This window comes from Neophocaena asiaeorientalis, unplaced genomic scaffold (assembly GCF_003031525.2).
Source record: "Neophocaena asiaeorientalis asiaeorientalis breed wild unplaced genomic scaffold, Neophocaena_asiaeorientalis_V1.1 scaffold275, whole genome shotgun sequence".
In the NCBI taxonomy this organism is placed as follows: domain Eukaryota; kingdom Metazoa; phylum Chordata; class Mammalia; order Artiodactyla; family Phocoenidae; genus Neophocaena; species Neophocaena asiaeorientalis.
This window is the reverse complement of record NW_020173679.1, coordinates 6,023,998-6,042,283: the sequence shown is the minus strand read 5'-3', so window position 1 is coordinate 6,042,283 and position 18,286 is coordinate 6,023,998. Positions and strand designations below refer to the sequence as shown.

Here is an 18,286-nt window from a genome sequence, read left to right as displayed (position 1 = left end):
GGTGCAGAAATATTTACAATTGTTATGTATTCTTCTTGGATTGATCCCTTGATCATTATGTAGTGTCCTTGTGTTTTGTAACAGTCTTTACTTTAAAGTCTACCTTTTTTTTGATATGAATATCACTACTCCAGTTTTTTGGGTTTTTTTTATTTTTATTTCTATTTGCATGGAATATTTATTTCTATCCCCTCACTTTCAGTTTGTATGTGTCCCTAGGTCTGAAGTGGATATCTTATAGACAGCATATATATGGGTCTTGTTTTTGTATCCATTTAGTCAGTCTATGTTTTTTGGTTGGAACATTTAATCCATTTACATTTAAGGTAATTATTAATATGTATGTTCCTAAAGATATTTTCTTAATTGTTTTGGGCTTGTTCTTATAGGTCTTTTTTCTTCCCTTCCTCTTTTGTTCTATTCTCCTGTGTTTCTTAACTAGGGTACTTCCTTTAGCATTTGTTGTAAAGCTGGTTTGGTGGTGCTGAATTCTCTTAGCTTTTGCTTGTCTGTAAAGCTTTTGATTTCTTGATTGAATCTGAATGAGATCCTTGCTGGATAGAGTACTCTTGGTTGTAGGTTTTCCCCTTTTGTCACTTTAAATATATCATGCCACTCCCTTGTGACCTGCAGAGTTTTTGCTGAAACATCAGCTGATAACTTTATGGGGATTCTCTTGTATTTTAGTTATTGCTTTTCCCTTTTTGCTTTTAATATTTTTTCTTTGTATTTAATTTTTGTTAGTTTGATTTATATCTATCTCAGTGTGTTCCTCCTTGGGTTTATCCTGTATGGGACTCTCTGCACTTCCTGGACTTCCTTCCCCATGTTAGAGAAGTTTTCAAGTATAATCTCTTCAAATATTTTCTCAGACCCTTTCTCTTTCTCTTTTTCTTCTTCTTCTGGGGCCCCTATACTTTGACTGTTGATGCATTTAATGTTGTCCCAGAGGTCTCTGAGACTGTCCTCATTCTTTTTTTTTTTCATTCTTTTTTCTTTATTCTGTTCTGTGGCAGAGATTTCCACCATTCTGTCTTCCAGGTCACCTATCCCTTCTTCTGCCTCAGTTATTCTGCTATTGATTCCTTCTAGTGTACTTTTCATTTCAGTTATTGTCTTGTTCATCTCTGTTTGTTTTTTAGCTCTTCTAGGTCTTTGTTAAACTTTTCTTGCTTCTTCTTAATCCATGCCTCCATTCTATTTCTGAGATCTTGGATCATCTTTACTATCATTACTCTGAATTATTTTTCAGATACATTGCTTATCTCCTCTTCATTTAGTTGTTCTTGTAGGCTTTTATATTGCTCCTTCCTCTGCAATATATTTCTTTGTTGTCTCATTTTGTCAAGCTTACTGTGTTTGTGGTCTCCTTTCCACCGACTGCAGCATCATATTTCTTCCTGCTTCTGGTGTCTGCCCCCTAGTGGTTGAGCTTGATCCGGAGGCTTGTACTGTTATCCCCTTGATAGGGAGTTTGATTTGTGTTGTGGTGATCAGAGTCTGCCCTAGATATTGAGCAGGGCCTCCCCTTTGCTCTGTGGTTGTCACCGCCCTGTCAGGGTCAGGGTCTGCTCCCTATTTATTGGGGTAGGGGCCCCCAGATCTGTTTCTTAGCTGTAATTCTGATCTGTGGTGTGAGGTAGGCAGGATTGGAGCACTCCCACTGGGAGAGAAGCCAATGAGTATTCCTCCTCTGGAGTTGTTCACCTGTGAATGTGCTCTGTTGTGTCCCCTTTCACCCATTGTTCAGGCTCACAAAGTATACTCTTATTGGCACTGCTCTCAGTCCCACCTTAGCTGTGGGTATGCTGGCAATTGGCCCTGGTGAGCCTCAGGCATTGTTTTCTCCTTACCACCAGCACAGATTCACTGAAATCAGTTCCCAGGACTGCAGTAGTCATGCACCTGGACCCACTGTGGGAGCTATGGAGGCAGCTTGGACTCTGGTGTGTCCCAACCCCCATGTATATGTGCACACAGAGCCCATAGCTGCTAAAGCCAGACCCGTCCCAGCTGCAAGAGCACTTGTTGTTCTTTCAGATGTTTTGCAGGTGCTAGATTTAGGAAGCCATCAGCAGAGGTGTAATTCTGCAATTTGTGCAGCCATGAGAAGAGATTTCAGCTCTTCTTCCTTAGTCACGCAGCCCCTGGGGCTCAGCTGCAGTTTCAGCCTCTCCTCTGGGCAGATTTCCTAGTGGGAGGAGCTATTTGCACCCTCCTGGACAGCAGGGCAGATCTTGGCACCCGCTTATGGATTTCTTACTAGGGAGTTATCCATGCCCTCCTGGGACTGCAGGGCAGGTCCCAGAATCCACTGGCAGATTTCTTAGTAGTGAGAGCTATCTGCATGCTCCCAGGACAGCAGGGTGGGTTCTGGCCCCCAGTGACAGACTTACTAGTCGTGGAAGATATCCACCTCCTCCCAGGACTGCAGGGTGGGTTCTGGCACCCACTGGCAGATTTCCTAATAGCAAGATATTTCTGTGCCCTCCCAGGACAGCAGGGCAGGTCCCAGCACCCACTGGTGGATTTCCTAGTAGTGAAAATTTCCACATGCTCCCAGGACAGTGGGGCAGTTCACAGCACCCACTAGCAGATTCCCTAGTGGGGAGAGTTATCTGCACACTCCCGGGACAGCAGGGTGGGTTCTGGTACACACTGATGGATTTCCTAGTTGCAGAAGCTCTCAGCCCCTTCCCAGGACAGCATAGGTGGGTCCTGGGGCCCACTGGTGGAATTCCTAGTTGCTGGATCTGTCCATATCCTTCTGGGTCACCAGGGGCAGGTCCTGTGGTCTTCTGGCAGAATTCCTAGTGGGGAAAGCTGTCTGTGCCCTCCTGGGACAGCAGGGGCGGGGTCTGGTGTCTGCCCATGGGTCCGGAAGAGGCCACCAGTGCCCACCTCTGGAGCCCAAGGTGGTGGCAGTGACTGGCGACTGCCCCCAGAGCTCCTGTAGGTGGTGTCCTGTTGCCTGGGAGTGCTCACAGGGAAAGAATTTCTTATGGTGGTCCCACCCCTCTCCTCGTGCGCCTCCCAATAATGGTGCCTTACCTCTCTGGTGAGCCCAGGCTTCTTCCTAGTACAACTTCAGTTGTCACAGCCCAACCTCTTCAGGTTGTTTCTGCACCTAACCCTGGTCCTCTCCCTGGGATTGAGCTTCAGAGTCTACACTTTAGCACACCCCCGCCCCCCAACTGACAGAAGAGTATCTCAGGTTGGGGAGCACAGGGTGGTGGGCCTGACCCTCTGTGCAGGTTACTCTCCATTTTGCTTGCTACAAACCGGTTGCTGCTCTCCCCTCTTAGGCTCCAAAACTACCCCCTCCATCCAGTCTAATCTCTCCTCTAGTTAGGAGGCTTCCCAAGTTGCAGGAAGCTTTCCTCCTTCAGAGCTCCCTCCCTGGGGCGCAGGCCCCATCCCGTTTCCTTCTTTTTCTTTTTCCTTTTATTCTACCTCGTTACATGGAGGTTTTCTTGTCTTTTTGGACATCTGAGATCTTCTGTTGGCAGTCAGTAGCTGTTCTGTGTGAATTGTTCCACTTGTAGATGCATTTTCAATGTTTCTGTGGAGGGAGGTGAACTCTGCTTCCTACTCCTCCACCATCTTGATCCTGACCCTTCACCTCTGGATCTTCTTGAAGGTCTTCATTTTGTAGCAGTATTGGAGTAAAACAATGATTATCTATAAACGACATAAGAATTCAAATGGCATGGTTAAAGATCTGATTACAACCCAATTGAGAAGAAACTTGTTTTTTTCTGTGACATACAAAATTTTGTATACAGATAAGGACTAGAGTTATGACTGATAACATTGTACCAAGACATATCAGATTTTTAGGGATTCCATATAAATTTTGGCATATCTATATTAATGACATTTACCCACACAATGTAACCTAAGAAGTTTTTATCACCACTTTTTTGACAATGTTTCCATGTAATTTAACACACCAGATAAACTTAACTAGTTTAATAGCTCTCTGTGGGGTGCTTTGGGAGCCTTTGGAGGCAGCCCAAAGTTAGCTGGATGTCAAAAGAATTTTATTTAGAATTTGACTTGGGGGAATTTGTTAAAAGCACTAAAAGGTTTAAAACACATGGTCAAATAGAGTCATAGGTAAATGTGAGACAATATTTATTCATTCAACCAAAGTGACAATAGAAGATTTTAAAGGCAAAGACATCATTAGAAGGCAAAGAAAGTTACAATCTGTTATCAAAAGTAGTTCAACTTTCCAAGAAAACTTTGTTCTCTTACAGAGAGGGAAAAATAAAATACAGACCTGCAGCAGCCCACCCTCAATAACAAAGTTTATTTACCTAATTAAATTCAATCCAGTCACAGCCTGACTTTGTACAAAACTCTCTTCTCAGGGAGCTCTTTTCACAAAATTTTCATAGCTTTCTGTATTTATATTAGTCTGTCCCTTATTTTCTTTCCCATCCAGAAACAACCAGCTTTAGCACAAAATCACTTTCTTTTCCTGTAGCTAAATGCATTTCTATTCCCCATGCCTTATTTTTTTCTGAAAACACACATCCTACTTTCTTTGCATACTGAAAATTTCTAGTAGCTTTAATTACATATTTCAATTGGAATTCTCAACACTTAAAAAACCTTAATCTCTAGCAAAAACCAAGAAGCAAGCAATTGTGAACATACCTCCATTTCTGATTGGCAAATGTAGGTATCCATCCCATAACCTCTAGAACTCACAGTAGAACTTCTTTCCTCAATGTGGTAGAAGACTTTTGTCTAATAAACCCAAATATCATTAAATTTTATGTCATAAGGAGACAAAACCAGGTAAACTTAGACCTCTTTAGCAATTAATGGCCATTTTAGAGTGAAATCTCTTTTAGTATAATTTCTCCAATTAAGAAGTTACTTGCAAGTATAAGCTCCGTACGTATAGTAAGTGAATCAGGCTGGGGCATTAGTTGAAGGTCGGCTTTCTAAAACACTCCTTCTTTCTCTGTTTGGGAGACACTCTTTCCCATTTTATAGCTGACTTTGTCGGGGATAAAATTACTAATGACATTGTGTGATGAGCCAATGTGCTGCTTGCGAGCTCACGTATTCTAGGAGTCACTGTAGAGTGGATTCAGGTCTCTAATGGGTCTCAGTTTCTCCCTCTGGCCATTTAAAACTTCTGTGGGTGCTCAAATCACTGAATGGCCAATTCTTATATATAATCCCTGGACAAGCAAGTCTTTTAATTAATGAGTGGTTTTCCCTATGGGACCACTGCATGATATGAGGACTCTGCCTCTATCACTCCATAAATTTCCCAGTTGCTTGGGGAAGCTGTAATGGAGGGAAGGAGTCTATTCCCTCTTCAGTGCAAAGATCTCATGTAATATTTTTACTTTTATCCTGAAGAATTCTATTAAGGCAGCCGAACTGAGGAAGAATATCAGGTTAGCCTCCTACATAACTGCTCAGCCAAGATTGCTAAATGTCTTTCAACTGAGCAAATCCCAATGTCTTTCAAACCACCTCCTTCAGTACCTTTTACCTGGGCCCACTCCCCAGTATCTTTCAACTAGGAGGCCAGATACCATTATATACCACCAACTAAAACTCAGGATCATCAACCAATAATCAGGAGATCCAAGAACCAGGAGAGACTAACCTAAAAGAGTCTGGACATGCCAAGGAGGGGGACAGGCACAAGTGGCCTCTGCTGGTACCAAGGATCTGTGTTTTTGCAGAGTTCAGGTGAAAGAAGTCAACTCTCATTCCTTTTATGGTCACCAAAACTATTGCCTTAAAAAAGTGCAGGGCTTCCTTGGTAGCGTCCCGAAAAAAAAAAAAAAAAAAGTGCAGAAACTAAAAGTTGAGAATTATGTTTTATTCAGTGCCCTTACTTATAGCCCAGGGAAACAACTTTTCAGATAGCTCTGAGGAACTGATCCAGAGGTAAGGAATGAACAAGGATATACAGGAGTTTTTGCTCAAAAAAAAAAAAAAATGTAGTCAAATACCAAAAGTTTACTGCTAGTCAGAAAAACCAGACATCTCAAGTTAGTGATCTTATGGCTTTTCTATGTATGAGAAGATGTAGGAGTCTGGGCTTATTGAAGCCATTCCTTTGATATGCACCTTAACTATCTAGGACCAGTATCCTGTTTTCTCCATCCTGAATCCCCTCAGGGGGCACTGTCTGGGGCTGCTTCAGTGGCTGATGGCTTTTTGGCTGCAACAGCTTTTTCTGAAATGGCAGGTGACATTCTTTGTCCACAGACAAAAGCATAGAAGACCAAGGGTGTTACCAAGAGAGAAAATCTAGTTGAGTCCCCTCTGAGATACACCTGCTGGCTGGATTATGGAAACGGAGCTGGAAATGAGAGCAGCTGCCTTCAGGCCTAAAAATCTACTGTAGGAATTCCCATCAGACTGTCATCCAGTATGTGCAACAGAGGATGCGGGGCTGTGTCTGGGTCAGTTCTCAATGACATCTTTGGTCCTGGACTCTGAGTCGCCTCTTCCCGCAGGCTCATCTCTTCCATGGGCAGAGGTCAGGTATGAGGGGTTCCTGGAAAGAGAGGTGACATCAGAATAATACACAGGGTGTCAGTGACACTAACAGGAATGACAGATGGGATTTGGAGGTCCCTCAGCTCTAAGGACCATGTTGCAGCATCTCAGCCCACCACACGTGTCCACTTTTCCTAGGCCTGAAGTACTATGTCCTGAAAACATGGGTGGAAAGAGATCTGAAGCGGCCTCTGTGACTGTACACAGTAAGAACCATGGGTGCTGGGGTGGAAATTCCAATCATAGAGATGAGGACTTGGGCTTCTACTCATACGTTCAGGGAACCTCATTTCCTTTCCAAGACCCCTATCACTTTTGTTGACTTGGTTTTTTGGCGGTACTTCAAGAGGCACTGTGTGTTCCAAGGGTAAAGCACAATGACGAAAGGGCAGCCCAGATGACCCATTCAGGCACCACTGGGCTGGTTGTTGGGCCTGGGTCAGAACTATGTGATGGAACTTATTCTATTGGGTCCCACAGATGAGAAGCTTCCCGGGGAAACCACTCCCCACCCCAGACCCCACGTTTGACCTGACCTACAAAAAACACTTCAGGTTTACCTGCATCCCTAATTTCTCTATATTCTGCCTAACTGAAGGTAAGTGCATGTTTCTGACATCAGGATTCATACTAAATATTATCCTGGCAAAGACATACAGATGGCCAACAGGTACATGAAAGGGAGCTCAACAGCACTAATCAGGGCAATGCAAACGTAAACCTCAGTGAGATATCACCTCACACCTTTCAGAATGGTTGTTATCAAAAAACAAAGCAAAACAAACAAACCCAAGAGATAACAAGTATTGGGGAGGATGTGGAGAAAACAAGCCTTTGCATTCTTGTTGGGAACATAACAATGCAGCCAGTGTGGAAAACGGTACGGTGGTTCCTCAAAAAATTAAATATAGAATTACCAAATTGTCAAGCAATTCCACTTCTGGGTATATAAATGTAAAGGGAATGAAATCGCTCTCTCAAAAAGATATCTGCACCCCCATGTTTGTTGCAGCATTATTTACAATAGCCAAGATATGGAAGCAAACTAGGTTTCCATCAAGGATAATGGACAAAATGTGAATATATATATAATGCCTTCTTTTGTGGCATATATAGTTAGGGTTAAGGTTAGGGGAAATGAATAAAGGTGGTCCAAATGTATACTCTTCCAGTTATAAAATAATAAGTCATGAGGATGTAATGTACAGCATGGTGACAAAAGTTAACAATACTATATCTTGCATTTGAACACTGCTAAGAGAGTAGATCTTAAATGTTCTCACCACAAGAAAAAAATTTGTAACAATGTGACATGATGATGTTAAGTAAATTTATGGTGATAATCTTTTTGCAATATATACATCTATCAGATCATTCACTGGTACACATAAAACAAAGAGAATGTTATATGTCAATTATATTCCAATAAAACTGGAGAAATATTATTCTGGGAAATTACAGCAAAAGGAAGAGAGAAAAAAGAAATGAGAGAGACAAGGGTTTTACCACGAAGAAGACAGTTAGCACTTTTGATTGGTTTAGCTGTATAAACTGAGACAAGCAACTGAGAAGGAGCAGAGGGTGGCTGTGTCACCCTGTGCTCACCCTCGCCACTCAGACCATACCAGGTGTGCCTGGGTGGCGTGTGCAGGATTATATAACAGTAAAACATGGAAAGAAGGGTCACCTAACTTTCTCACTGGTAGGGAAAAACCACTGCTTTCATTTCTGCTAACCTTTTTCCTAGCTCTGCCGTTCTCAAATTGTTGATCCCATGACTCCTTTATTTTCTTAAAATGTATTGAGGATCCCAAAGAGCTTTTGTGTATGTGGGTTATAGCTACAACATTTTCAATATTAATTAAAGTGGGAGGATGTTAAAAACTCATTTATTAATCCAATTATGCGTAACAACCCCTAACCCATTACAGGCGAATATAAATAATACATTTTTACCAAAAGTAGTTATGTTTTCCAAAATTAAAAAAAAAAACCATAGCGTGAAGGGTCACAGTTAAAAAAATAAAATAGTTTTATTGGGATAAACTTTACATATCGTGCGATCCATCCAATTCAAGCACACAGTTCAGTGCTTCTGAGTGTATTCACAGAAGGGCAGATATGTCACCACAATCTGAGAACACTTTCATCACACCCAAGTGAAAGTCTGTACCCACTGAGAGTAAGGCCCCATCTTCTCACAAACCTCTCAGGTCCTGAACCACTGATGCACTGTCTCTCCTTGTGGATTTCCCCATTTGCGCTGACCTTCATGTGAAGTCTGTTCGTCAGTCCTTTCCAACATTTAGGATGTCTGACAACTCAGTGGTGGTGGTGGTGGGGTCCTTCTGAGCCTCTCACCTGAGGGAACCTACCAATTGCTCACTGCCTGGAAGTGGGCAGTTTCTTCTCCCTGGTCCAGAACCGGGTTCACCAGCCTAAAAATAGGGAAAAGGGCAGTGACATTTACATTTTCTGTGAAGGTTATTTGAAGAAGTGGATGAAAAGTGCCCACCTTGTGAGTGTTCAACAGAGATGTTTATGATTATCATCGTTACTAATCTCGTTCTACTGCATCTCATTAATAAAGACAATTGAAAGGCTGGGAGTTAAAATGTCTGTTGAGTACAATCCAGCTTACCTCTTTTTTTTTTTTTTTTTTTTTTTTTTTTTTTATGGTACGCGGGCCTCTCACTGCTGTGGCGTCTCCCTTTGCGGAGCACAGGCTCTGGGCGCGCAGGCTCAGCGGCCGTGGCTCACGGGCCCAGCCACTCCGCGGCATGTGGGGTCTTCCCGGACTGGGGCATGAACCCTTGTCCCCCGCATCGGCAGGCGGACTCAACCACTGTGCCACCAGGGAAGCCCCAGCTTACCTCCTTTTTATGCAAAGACCATTTATACCTAGGATAGAAATGTAGCGAATGGAATCTTTCCAACAGATACCAAGATGGAGAACACCCTTCAAAGAATCCCAGCCTTGGTGGCCAGTGGTATATAAAAATGTTTGGGTATCACATTGAATGGGGGAAAGAGAGGCATGGAGAATTCTTTGGGGTTGAGGAAGGTTCTCACTCGCTTTGTGTCTTGAAATTTTAAAAGAATCTCCCTGTGATGAAGCCCAGTGCGGGAGTCATCCCTGAAAGTGACAGACGCTTAAACGCCAAATATAGCTTCTGAATTCTGTGAGGGAAATGGGTTGAAATTTGTGAACAGTGCTAAATATGAGGAGAAAAACAGAATTTTATTTCTGTGCTTAATGGCATTGCCTCAGTCAGAACCTGTGTTGAACTTAGCTAAGCTTGAGGAAACCGGAATTATCAAAATATACTTGGAAAGGGGCCAATGGGGTTATGGTTTGGTTCCCAAAGCCCCTGGAAAATAGCTGGGGCTAATTGCCATCTGGGAATCATCCTCTTTGGGAAGAACCTAGAAGAAAATACAGGATTCCTGGTAGCAGCTGCCATGATGAGGACAGGGTTATTTGCAACTGACCCATGTTTACTTTTTCCCTGGCTCCAAGTTTCCAAAGAGCCCACAGCGCCACCCTCAGTGGCTCTTAGACTTGGAAATGTCCAAATTCCCAGGGCTGGGTGCCTCAATCTCCACTCACATTCTCAGATGTAGTGTTTTTAAGCCAATTTGCTGCTGAGCCCATCTTTCTGGGAAGTAAGGAGCTCAAAGATAACATTGTCTTCTCTTAGCTACTCCCTGTAAATTTCTAGACTCCAACCAGAGAAAAAAATTTAATCTCAAGCCTGCCGAATAGGGAAGGAAACAAACATATTTTACACTGTTTGGGTCATTCACAGGGTCACTTAATGTATACTCAACTGCCTGCTCCTCAACCCCCACCCTTACTTCTCATTGTGATTATTACCTGACCACCATCAGAGAAGCCATGACTTAAGCCTGGAGGACCAACACATCCCCAGTTGCATTTCTCTTGCTCCTTGAATCAGTTCATGATCTGCTATGTTACCTACATAACACTTAAATGGCAACTTGACACAAGGACTTTTTTTTTTAACCTTTTTATTGGAGTATAATTGCTTTACAATGCTGTGTTAGTGTCTGCTTTATAACAAAGTGAATCAGCTATACATATACATATATCCCCATATCTCCTCCTTAGGACTTCTTTATATTGGGGCTTTGAGGGGAAAGAAACCACTGTTTTTAGAAAGTTTTAAAAATTCTGGGACATTTTGATTACTTTGATCTGGCTGAAGATCCCCCAACAATAATGCTTTTGGTATTATTATTCTCATTCAGGAAGAGATTAAACCCCTCCTGTCTCACACCCAGAGCTACAACTGTCCACATTAGTAAAACTCAATGTTTGTGGAGTGAATCAGGAATGATTCCTTGACTCTCTTGCCGCCCCCACCCCCCCATTCTTTCTCTTTCTTGAATGAATATCTGATTCAGTCAACTCGTCTGAAGAAAGACAAAGATCCAATCAGGATTAACCTGATGGACAGTCTAGAATCTAATTATTTATAACTTTCTGATTGGAAGATAGTAGTTGAAAAGGGGGATGATGTGATTAGAAAGTTCTACAAAAGCCTCAGGTACCTAAGAAGAGATGCAGAATTTTCTTGCTCTGGTGTCACTGCCTGGGATCTCCAACAGAACAGAGGTCTGAATATCCTGCCAATCACATCAGAGCTGGTAAGTTAACAATCTCAGTTAAGGACACCCAAATCTCATCTATGGTAATCTGGTCTTGAATGATGGCATGCAGCTAGGGATGGCAGGGAGATTTTCCTTTTTCTTCCTTTTCAATGAATGGATTAAAGGTTTTTGTTTTGCCTGTAAGTGTAGCTTTGCCTTAATACCAAACGTGTTGATCTGCACTTTGATGTGTATCATTTTAAAATATCTTAACCAACAAGATTTACTTTTTTTTTTTTTAACTCCTCCCACTGGTGCAGGTGCCGTCCTTATTCTTTTGTCTCTGTTTTTTCTTTTGCCCTACCCAGGTACGTGGGGAGTTTCTTGCCTTTTGGGAGCCCTGAGGTCTTCTGCCAGCATTCAGTAGGTGTTCTGTAGGAGTTGTTCCACGTGTGGATGTATTTCTGGTGTATCCGTGGGGAGGAAGGCGATCTCCGCGTCTTACTCTTCCGCCATCTTCCCCCGTCTCCCAAGATTTACTTTTGAATGACAAACATCTATTTGGAATTTTATTTCTTGACATTTAACATATTTACTTTGTGCACAAATGACACTCATTTTAAGGGTATCTCCTTAATCTTTCCCAGCCAGGTTAACTGTGGGAACTGAAGATGGAGGCTGTGTTGGTCCACATAGCTCTCCTATTCCCATAGTCTTAGGACATTAAGTGATGGTGAGAGTTTGCCCCCAAAAAAGATTGGGGTCAGCTTTCAGGCTCATGAGTCCCACCTCCCAGCAAGACATAATTAAGCAAAGAAATGGATGGAAATGGATAGGCTAGTGGTTGATATTTCCATCTCCATGGTACTTGTGAGACTCTTCTTATGGTGCCAGAAGGGGCAGAGCTATGACTTTGTGTCAACAGAGCCCAGGGTGGAATTCGGATAAACAGAGGCTCTTCCACTGCTGCTGGAGCAGTGACCTTGGCCCTGAATTGGTTCCTCTGAAGGGTAAGGAGACACATGAAGGTCTGCTCATGTTTGGCTTGAGAAGGATGACTTATTCCCTGCAAATATTCACAGGATTCCTTTTGGAGCAGAGTCAGCATGAGTGTCTGGAACCCACTCAGACTCCTGGACCTAGCAGCAATAGATCTGCTGAGGGATGAGACCTCGGTCATCTCCATTTTGGAGTATCTGCCCACCGAGCTCTTCCCACCACTGTTCATTTTGGCCTTCTGTGGGAGACACAGTGAGGCCCTGAAGGCCATGGTGCAAGCCTGGCCCTTTGTCCGCCTGCCTCTGGGGGGTCTGATGCAGACGCCTCACCGGGGGACCTTACAAGCAGTGTTGGATGGTATTGATGTCCTAGTTGCCCAGCAGGATCGCCCCAGGTGAGTCTGATCCAGGTATCCTGGTAGAGTCCTAGACATCCTTGAGAGGCAGCTGGTGTCATAAGAGTGGATGGCCGGTTGATGGACTAGAGGCTTCTGATGATGCCAAATGAAGAGGCTCAGAGGCCTTGGCCATTGCTGAGTTCCAGAAATGTAGGAGTACCTAAGATGAAAGGGCACCTGAAGGAACACGTCCCCACATCTTTCTAGTGATGCTTAAGGTACTAGAAGTGGAGAACCAGGAAGGATGGAAGGGGAAACGAGATGGAGGAAGGTGAGGCGGAGAGGGAAGAAGAGGGCAAGGCAACAGGTGATGTCAGGGATGAGAAGTAAAAGCTCGGGTGGGAAATGAGTGCTGCCTAAATGCTGAGACTGTGGTTTCATTATGTGTGGCTCTTAAACCATCGCTGCCAATCTGCTGTTTCCCCACAGGAGGTGCAAGCTGCGGATTCTGGATTTAAGGAATACTGGACAGTATTTCTGGAGGATGTGGTCTGGATCCAATTACTATGTGCACTCAAGATCAATGATGGCATCAGTGGCTGAGGACAGTTCAAGAACAAAGCAGCCGTTAGCTCTGTTGGAGGTGTTTGTAGAACTTCACCTCAAGGAAAGTAACCTGGATGAATTCCTCATCTACCTTATCCGGTGGGTGGAGCAGAGAAAAGGTTCCATACGCCTGTGCTGTAAGAAGCTGAGGATCATTACAATGGCCACAGAAAACATCAAGGAAGTCCTGAGCAGGGTGCAGCTGGACTGTATCCAGGAGGTGCAAGTGAACTGCACCTGGCATCTGTCCACCCTGGCCGTGTTTGCTCCTCTCCTGGGCCAGATGGGTAACGTGCAGAGACTCCTTCTCTCCCACATCCACGTCTCTGCACTTGAGGGGCAGGAACAGCAGCACGTTGTCCAAATTACCTCTCAGTTCCTCAGGCTGCACCACCTCCGGGATCTCTATATGGAATCTCCCTCCTTCCTTGAAGGCTGCCTGGACCAAATGCTCAGGTAAGTCTGGCCACACTGGCTGAATAACAATAAACACAATAGAATGTGAATGCATTGTCTCCTTTGCTGCTATATTATTATTTTTTTTTTTGCGGTATGCGGGCCTCTCACTGTTGCGGCCTCTCCCGTTGCGGAGCACAGCCTCCGGATGTGCAGGCTCAGCGGCCATGGCTCATGGGTCCAGCCACTCTGCGGCATGTGGGATCTTCCCAGACCAGGGCACGAACCCACGTCCCCTGCATCGGCAGGCGGACTCTCAACCACTGCGCCACCAGGGAAGCCCCAGCTGCTCTATCTTGAAGTGTGGTATAACATAACCACACAAATCACGGTAGAGGGCTAAACTGGCAGAGGGGCTCTGGAAAAGGACACCATGGTACAGATTAGACCACTCAGATCTATCAATGGAGATTTTGTGATTTCTGCCTTGAGATATCTGTCTTTAATCAGATGACCTAGTAAAATATGTAAGCTGACCTGAACATTTTTAAAGAGAAGCTCTGTGCTCACCCGTTTAGTGACCACAGTGAGCCTGTCTCAAATTCATTTCAGCAAAAGTTGTGTTGTGCTCCAGATAAGGTAATTAACATATGGGAAACGCTTGATTCTGGAGAGGATGGTTAAGGAGCTGGAGCCAAAAGGATTATAAAAGGGGGTAGGTGGGCTTCCCTGGTGGCACAGTGGTTGAGAGTCCGCCTGCCGATGCAGGGGACACGGGTTCGTGCCCCGGTCCGGGAGGATCCCACATGCCGTGGAGCGGTCTGGGCCTGTGAGCCATGGCCGCTGAGCCTGCGCGTCCGGAGCCTGTGCTCCGCAACGGGAGAGGCCACAACAGTGAGAGGCCCGCGTACCGCAAAAAAAAAAAAAAAAAAAAAAGGGGGTAGGTGATTTGTAGGTGATGCAGGGGTGTAAGTGAGCCCCTGTAGACTGGAAAATCACAGTTGATGATTTGGGAACTTGTACAGGTTGGTTTTCTATGCTTATCACCCAGGACTCTCACTTGGCTGAGATATAGGTGCTAGGGGCCTAAGCATGGACTGAAGGAACCTGAGTTGAAAGCATTTTTTTTCGTGTCTCCCAATATTAAAATTCAGTGGTGCCACTTGATTGCAACTCTGTGTAAGACTCTCCTCTGAGCATGTTTTAGTCCACGCCATAATCTTCATTCATCCTCATAAGGAAGTAGAGTAAATTTTATTCTGCTTGACAGATGAGGAAAGGGAGCTTTCAAGATTCTGTGAACTTGACCCAGTCACACAAGGAAGATGAAAGGACTCAGGCTAAAATAAGATTGGGTATTCTGGGTATTGACCTTTATCTGATGGTCAGAACAACCTTGACCTTGGGCTTTTCTCTCACCTGGAGTTCACCTGCCACTCCAGTTTTCAAGACCTAATTCATTGGTTTCTCTCCAGCTGCCTGAAGACCCCCTTGGACAACCTCTCAATAACCAACTGCCCGTTTACAGAATCAGACGTGACACATCTGTCCCAGTGTCCGAACATCAGTCAGCTAAAAGGCCTGTATCTGAGTGGCGTCACTCTGACCAGCTTTAGTCCTGAGCTCCTCCAGGTTCTGCTGGAGAAGGTTACAGCCACACTCCAGGACCTGGACTTAGATCTGTGTGGGATCATGGACCCCCAACTTGAGGCCATCCTGCCTGCCCTGAGCCGCTGTTCCCAGCTCAGGACCTTCAGCATGTGTGGGAACCTCCTCTCCATGGCCGTCATGGAGAAGCTGCTGCGACACACCTCCGGGCTGCTCAGTTTAAGTCAAGAGCTGTATCCTGCCCCTCGGGAGAGTTACAGCCCTCAGGGAGATTTCCACCCAGAGAGGCTTCTCCAGCTTCAGGCTGGGCTGTTGAAGATTCTTAGAGACTTAGGACGTCCCAGGACCATCTGGATTAGCTCCAGCCCCTGTCCTTACTGTGGAGAAAACACATTCTATCATCCCGAGCCTGTTGTATACAGCTACAATACCCTGCCTAGTTGGTATTCTGCCTAGTTCTCTATCAAAAACTTTCTTCTGAGCACCTGGACTCTGAAATCTAGGCAAAGGTGCATCCTGAAGGGAAAACTGACCCATGGTTTCCAACATCTGATCAATGTGAATGGGGAAAGGAAAGGTGATCCAGCGAGGGTGCAGGATTGCAGGGGGAAATCTTGACTCAGGTAGCTGATGGGACATTCAGGAATATGTGTTTATAGAGTCTGAAATATTGATCTAAATTTCTGGAAGGAAGTTCAGGCTTGAGATACACATGTGGGAGTTATCCCTGGGTGGATGGCTGTAAATAAATGGTCAGAAATAAAGAGACCCCAGTGTAAACCGACTGTTGCCCCCTGTGATGTATTATTCTGTTTTTGCAGTTTATACCTCAGTCATCTTCAGTTACTGGTTAAAAAAAAAAAAAGGCACTGAGTTGTCTATAATCTGAAACCTTACCCTTCCCGCAAATTCTTTATTCTATCTGGGGCATCTCTTACCGCATTGCTTATTTCTGTGGCTGTTCAGTGGGTTAATACACACAACAAGGGGAACATACTCAGTGGCCAATGAGCCAATAGCATGAAGAGTTCTTGGCAGGGTCCTCACTGCTGGCTCGGGCCATGATCCTGGACATGAGCAGTCCTCACAGTTCTCCTGGTGGGTTCTTTAGTCTGAGTTTCTGGTCTTTGTATGTGCTGGGAAAAAGCTTCACTGCACAAGGCAATGCCCATGGTCTGGAAGGTGTATCTATACATCTAAGCTGAGCCTCTGGTCCTCACCAACCCATGCCTGTCATGGGTGCGTAGTGGTCCTTCGTGAATTAATCTAGTTGTGGTCAGTATAGACATCCAAATTCCTTTTAGCAAAATTTTAAAACCATGTAGGCATGTAACATGTTTTTAGTATTTTTATAGTGTGTTAAAAATTATACCATTTGGGCTTCCCTGGTGGCGCAGTGGTTGAGGATCTGCCTGCCAATGCAGGGGACACGGGCTCGAGCCCTGGTCTGGGAGGATCCCAAATGCCGCGGAGCAACTAGGCCTGTGAGCCACAACTACTGAGCCTGCGCGTCTGGAGCCTGTGCTCTGCAGCAAGAGAGGCCACGATAGTGAGAGGCCCACACACCGCGATGAAGAGTGGCCCCCGCTTGCCACAACTAGAGAAAGCCCTCGCACAGAAACGAAGACCCAACACAGCAAAAATAAATTAATTAATTAATAAACTCTTACCCCCAACATCTTCTAAAAAAAAAAATTATACCATTTGGGGGGACTAGTTCATGTCAATTAGAGATTGACTATATTCTCTTAGTACCTCCTGACTCTCCCTGTTATGGAAAACTGGCATAGAATGTTTTGACATCAGCATATCGGGATATATATCAAATACCTGTTATGTACCTCATACAACTCATCAGTTTCATGTCCTTGGATTCAACCAACTTCAGATGGTTTAGTGCTATATTTACTATTGAAAGATACCTTCATGTAAGTGGGCCCAAGCAGTTCAAACCCATGTTTCCAGTGTCAGCTGTATATATAGTTATGTATTAGAGGGGAGTTATTATGGGAATGGGCTTACGTGGTTCCAGAGGCTGAGAAGTCCTACAGTCTGCTGTCTGTAAGCTAGACAACCAGCAAAGCTGATGGTATAACCCAGACCAAAGTTTAAGGCTGAAAAATGGTGGAACTGACAGTGTTATTCCAAGTCTGAGGCTGAAGGCCTGAGAACCAGAGGACCCCTGGTGTAAGTTCGGAGTATGAAGGCTCTAGAGCTACAAGCTTCAATGTTCATGGACAAGAAGAGAGAGAAGGTGAGAATTGGATTTCTTGTTCCATTCAGGCCCCCAAAGGATAGGATTACGCCCACCTACACTGGTGAAGGCAGATCTCTTCCCTCAGTCTATGGATTAATATGCTTATCTCTTCCAGAAACACCCTCCCAGACACACCCAGAATTATTGTTTTACCAGATATCTGGGCATTCCTTCAACAAGGTGACTCAAAATTAACCACCACAGTCGCCCTAAACAAAAGGCACCCATATGAAGACTCCTCGTTACAAAATCAAAGACTGGTGTTATTGGCTCGGGGGAGGAATAGGATAAAAGGGTGGGAGGACTTTAGGCAAGGGCCTCATTTTCCCTGTAACATGAAGATAATGGCACACACTCAAGTTACAGGATTTCAGCACGAATCAAAGAGACTATGTTAGTTGGTGGCCTGGCACAGGACCTGACATGCAGTAAGAGCTCAGCAAAAAACCCTTGTTTTTTCCTCCTGGTGGACACACCCACTATCTTCATCCTCTAGTTTACCCTCTATTCCTGACAACCTCAAGGAGAGCAGAATCCAGGGTGTGAAGTGGGACTCAGCTTATACCCGTGGCACCAAAGAATCCTGATTCACCCAGGGTGCTTTAGCAGCCAGTGCAGAGAGGGGGACAGAGAAGAGATTGGATTCATCTCTAGTGATTATTAGGTAAACATTCTGAGCCTCAGAACTTTTAGGCACCTACTGGTAGACCAGATCAGAAGATATAAATTAGTTTTGCAAGCAGAACTATATAATTCAGTATTAAAAAAAATCTTGAAACCGCTATGTGGCATTTTGGGGGACTCTGAAGAGCTTGGGTCCTTTATGTCCTCCATGCAGAAAGAATTCAGTGAGAGGCAAAGTGATAGATAAGAAGTGATTTATTAAAATAGGATGCTTGTGAGGCATACAAGTGGTTGGGCAACAG

At 44.4% G+C, this 18,286-nt stretch overlaps 1 protein-coding gene across 1 annotated transcript; it reads left to right on the top strand.

Moving 5' to 3' along the window:
* The first annotated feature begins 12,263 nt into the window (after window positions 1–12,263).
* LOC112402827 (melanoma antigen preferentially expressed in tumors-like) lies at window positions 12,264–15,559 on the top strand. Its single transcript, XM_024750001.1, has 3 exons — window positions 12,264–12,550; window positions 12,983–13,555; window positions 14,971–15,559. Exons 1-3 carry the CDS (start codon window positions 12,264–12,266, stop codon window positions 15,557–15,559), a joined length of 1,449 nt encoding a protein of 482 aa, XP_024605769.1.
* Window positions 15,560–18,286: the final 2,727 nt, after the last annotated feature.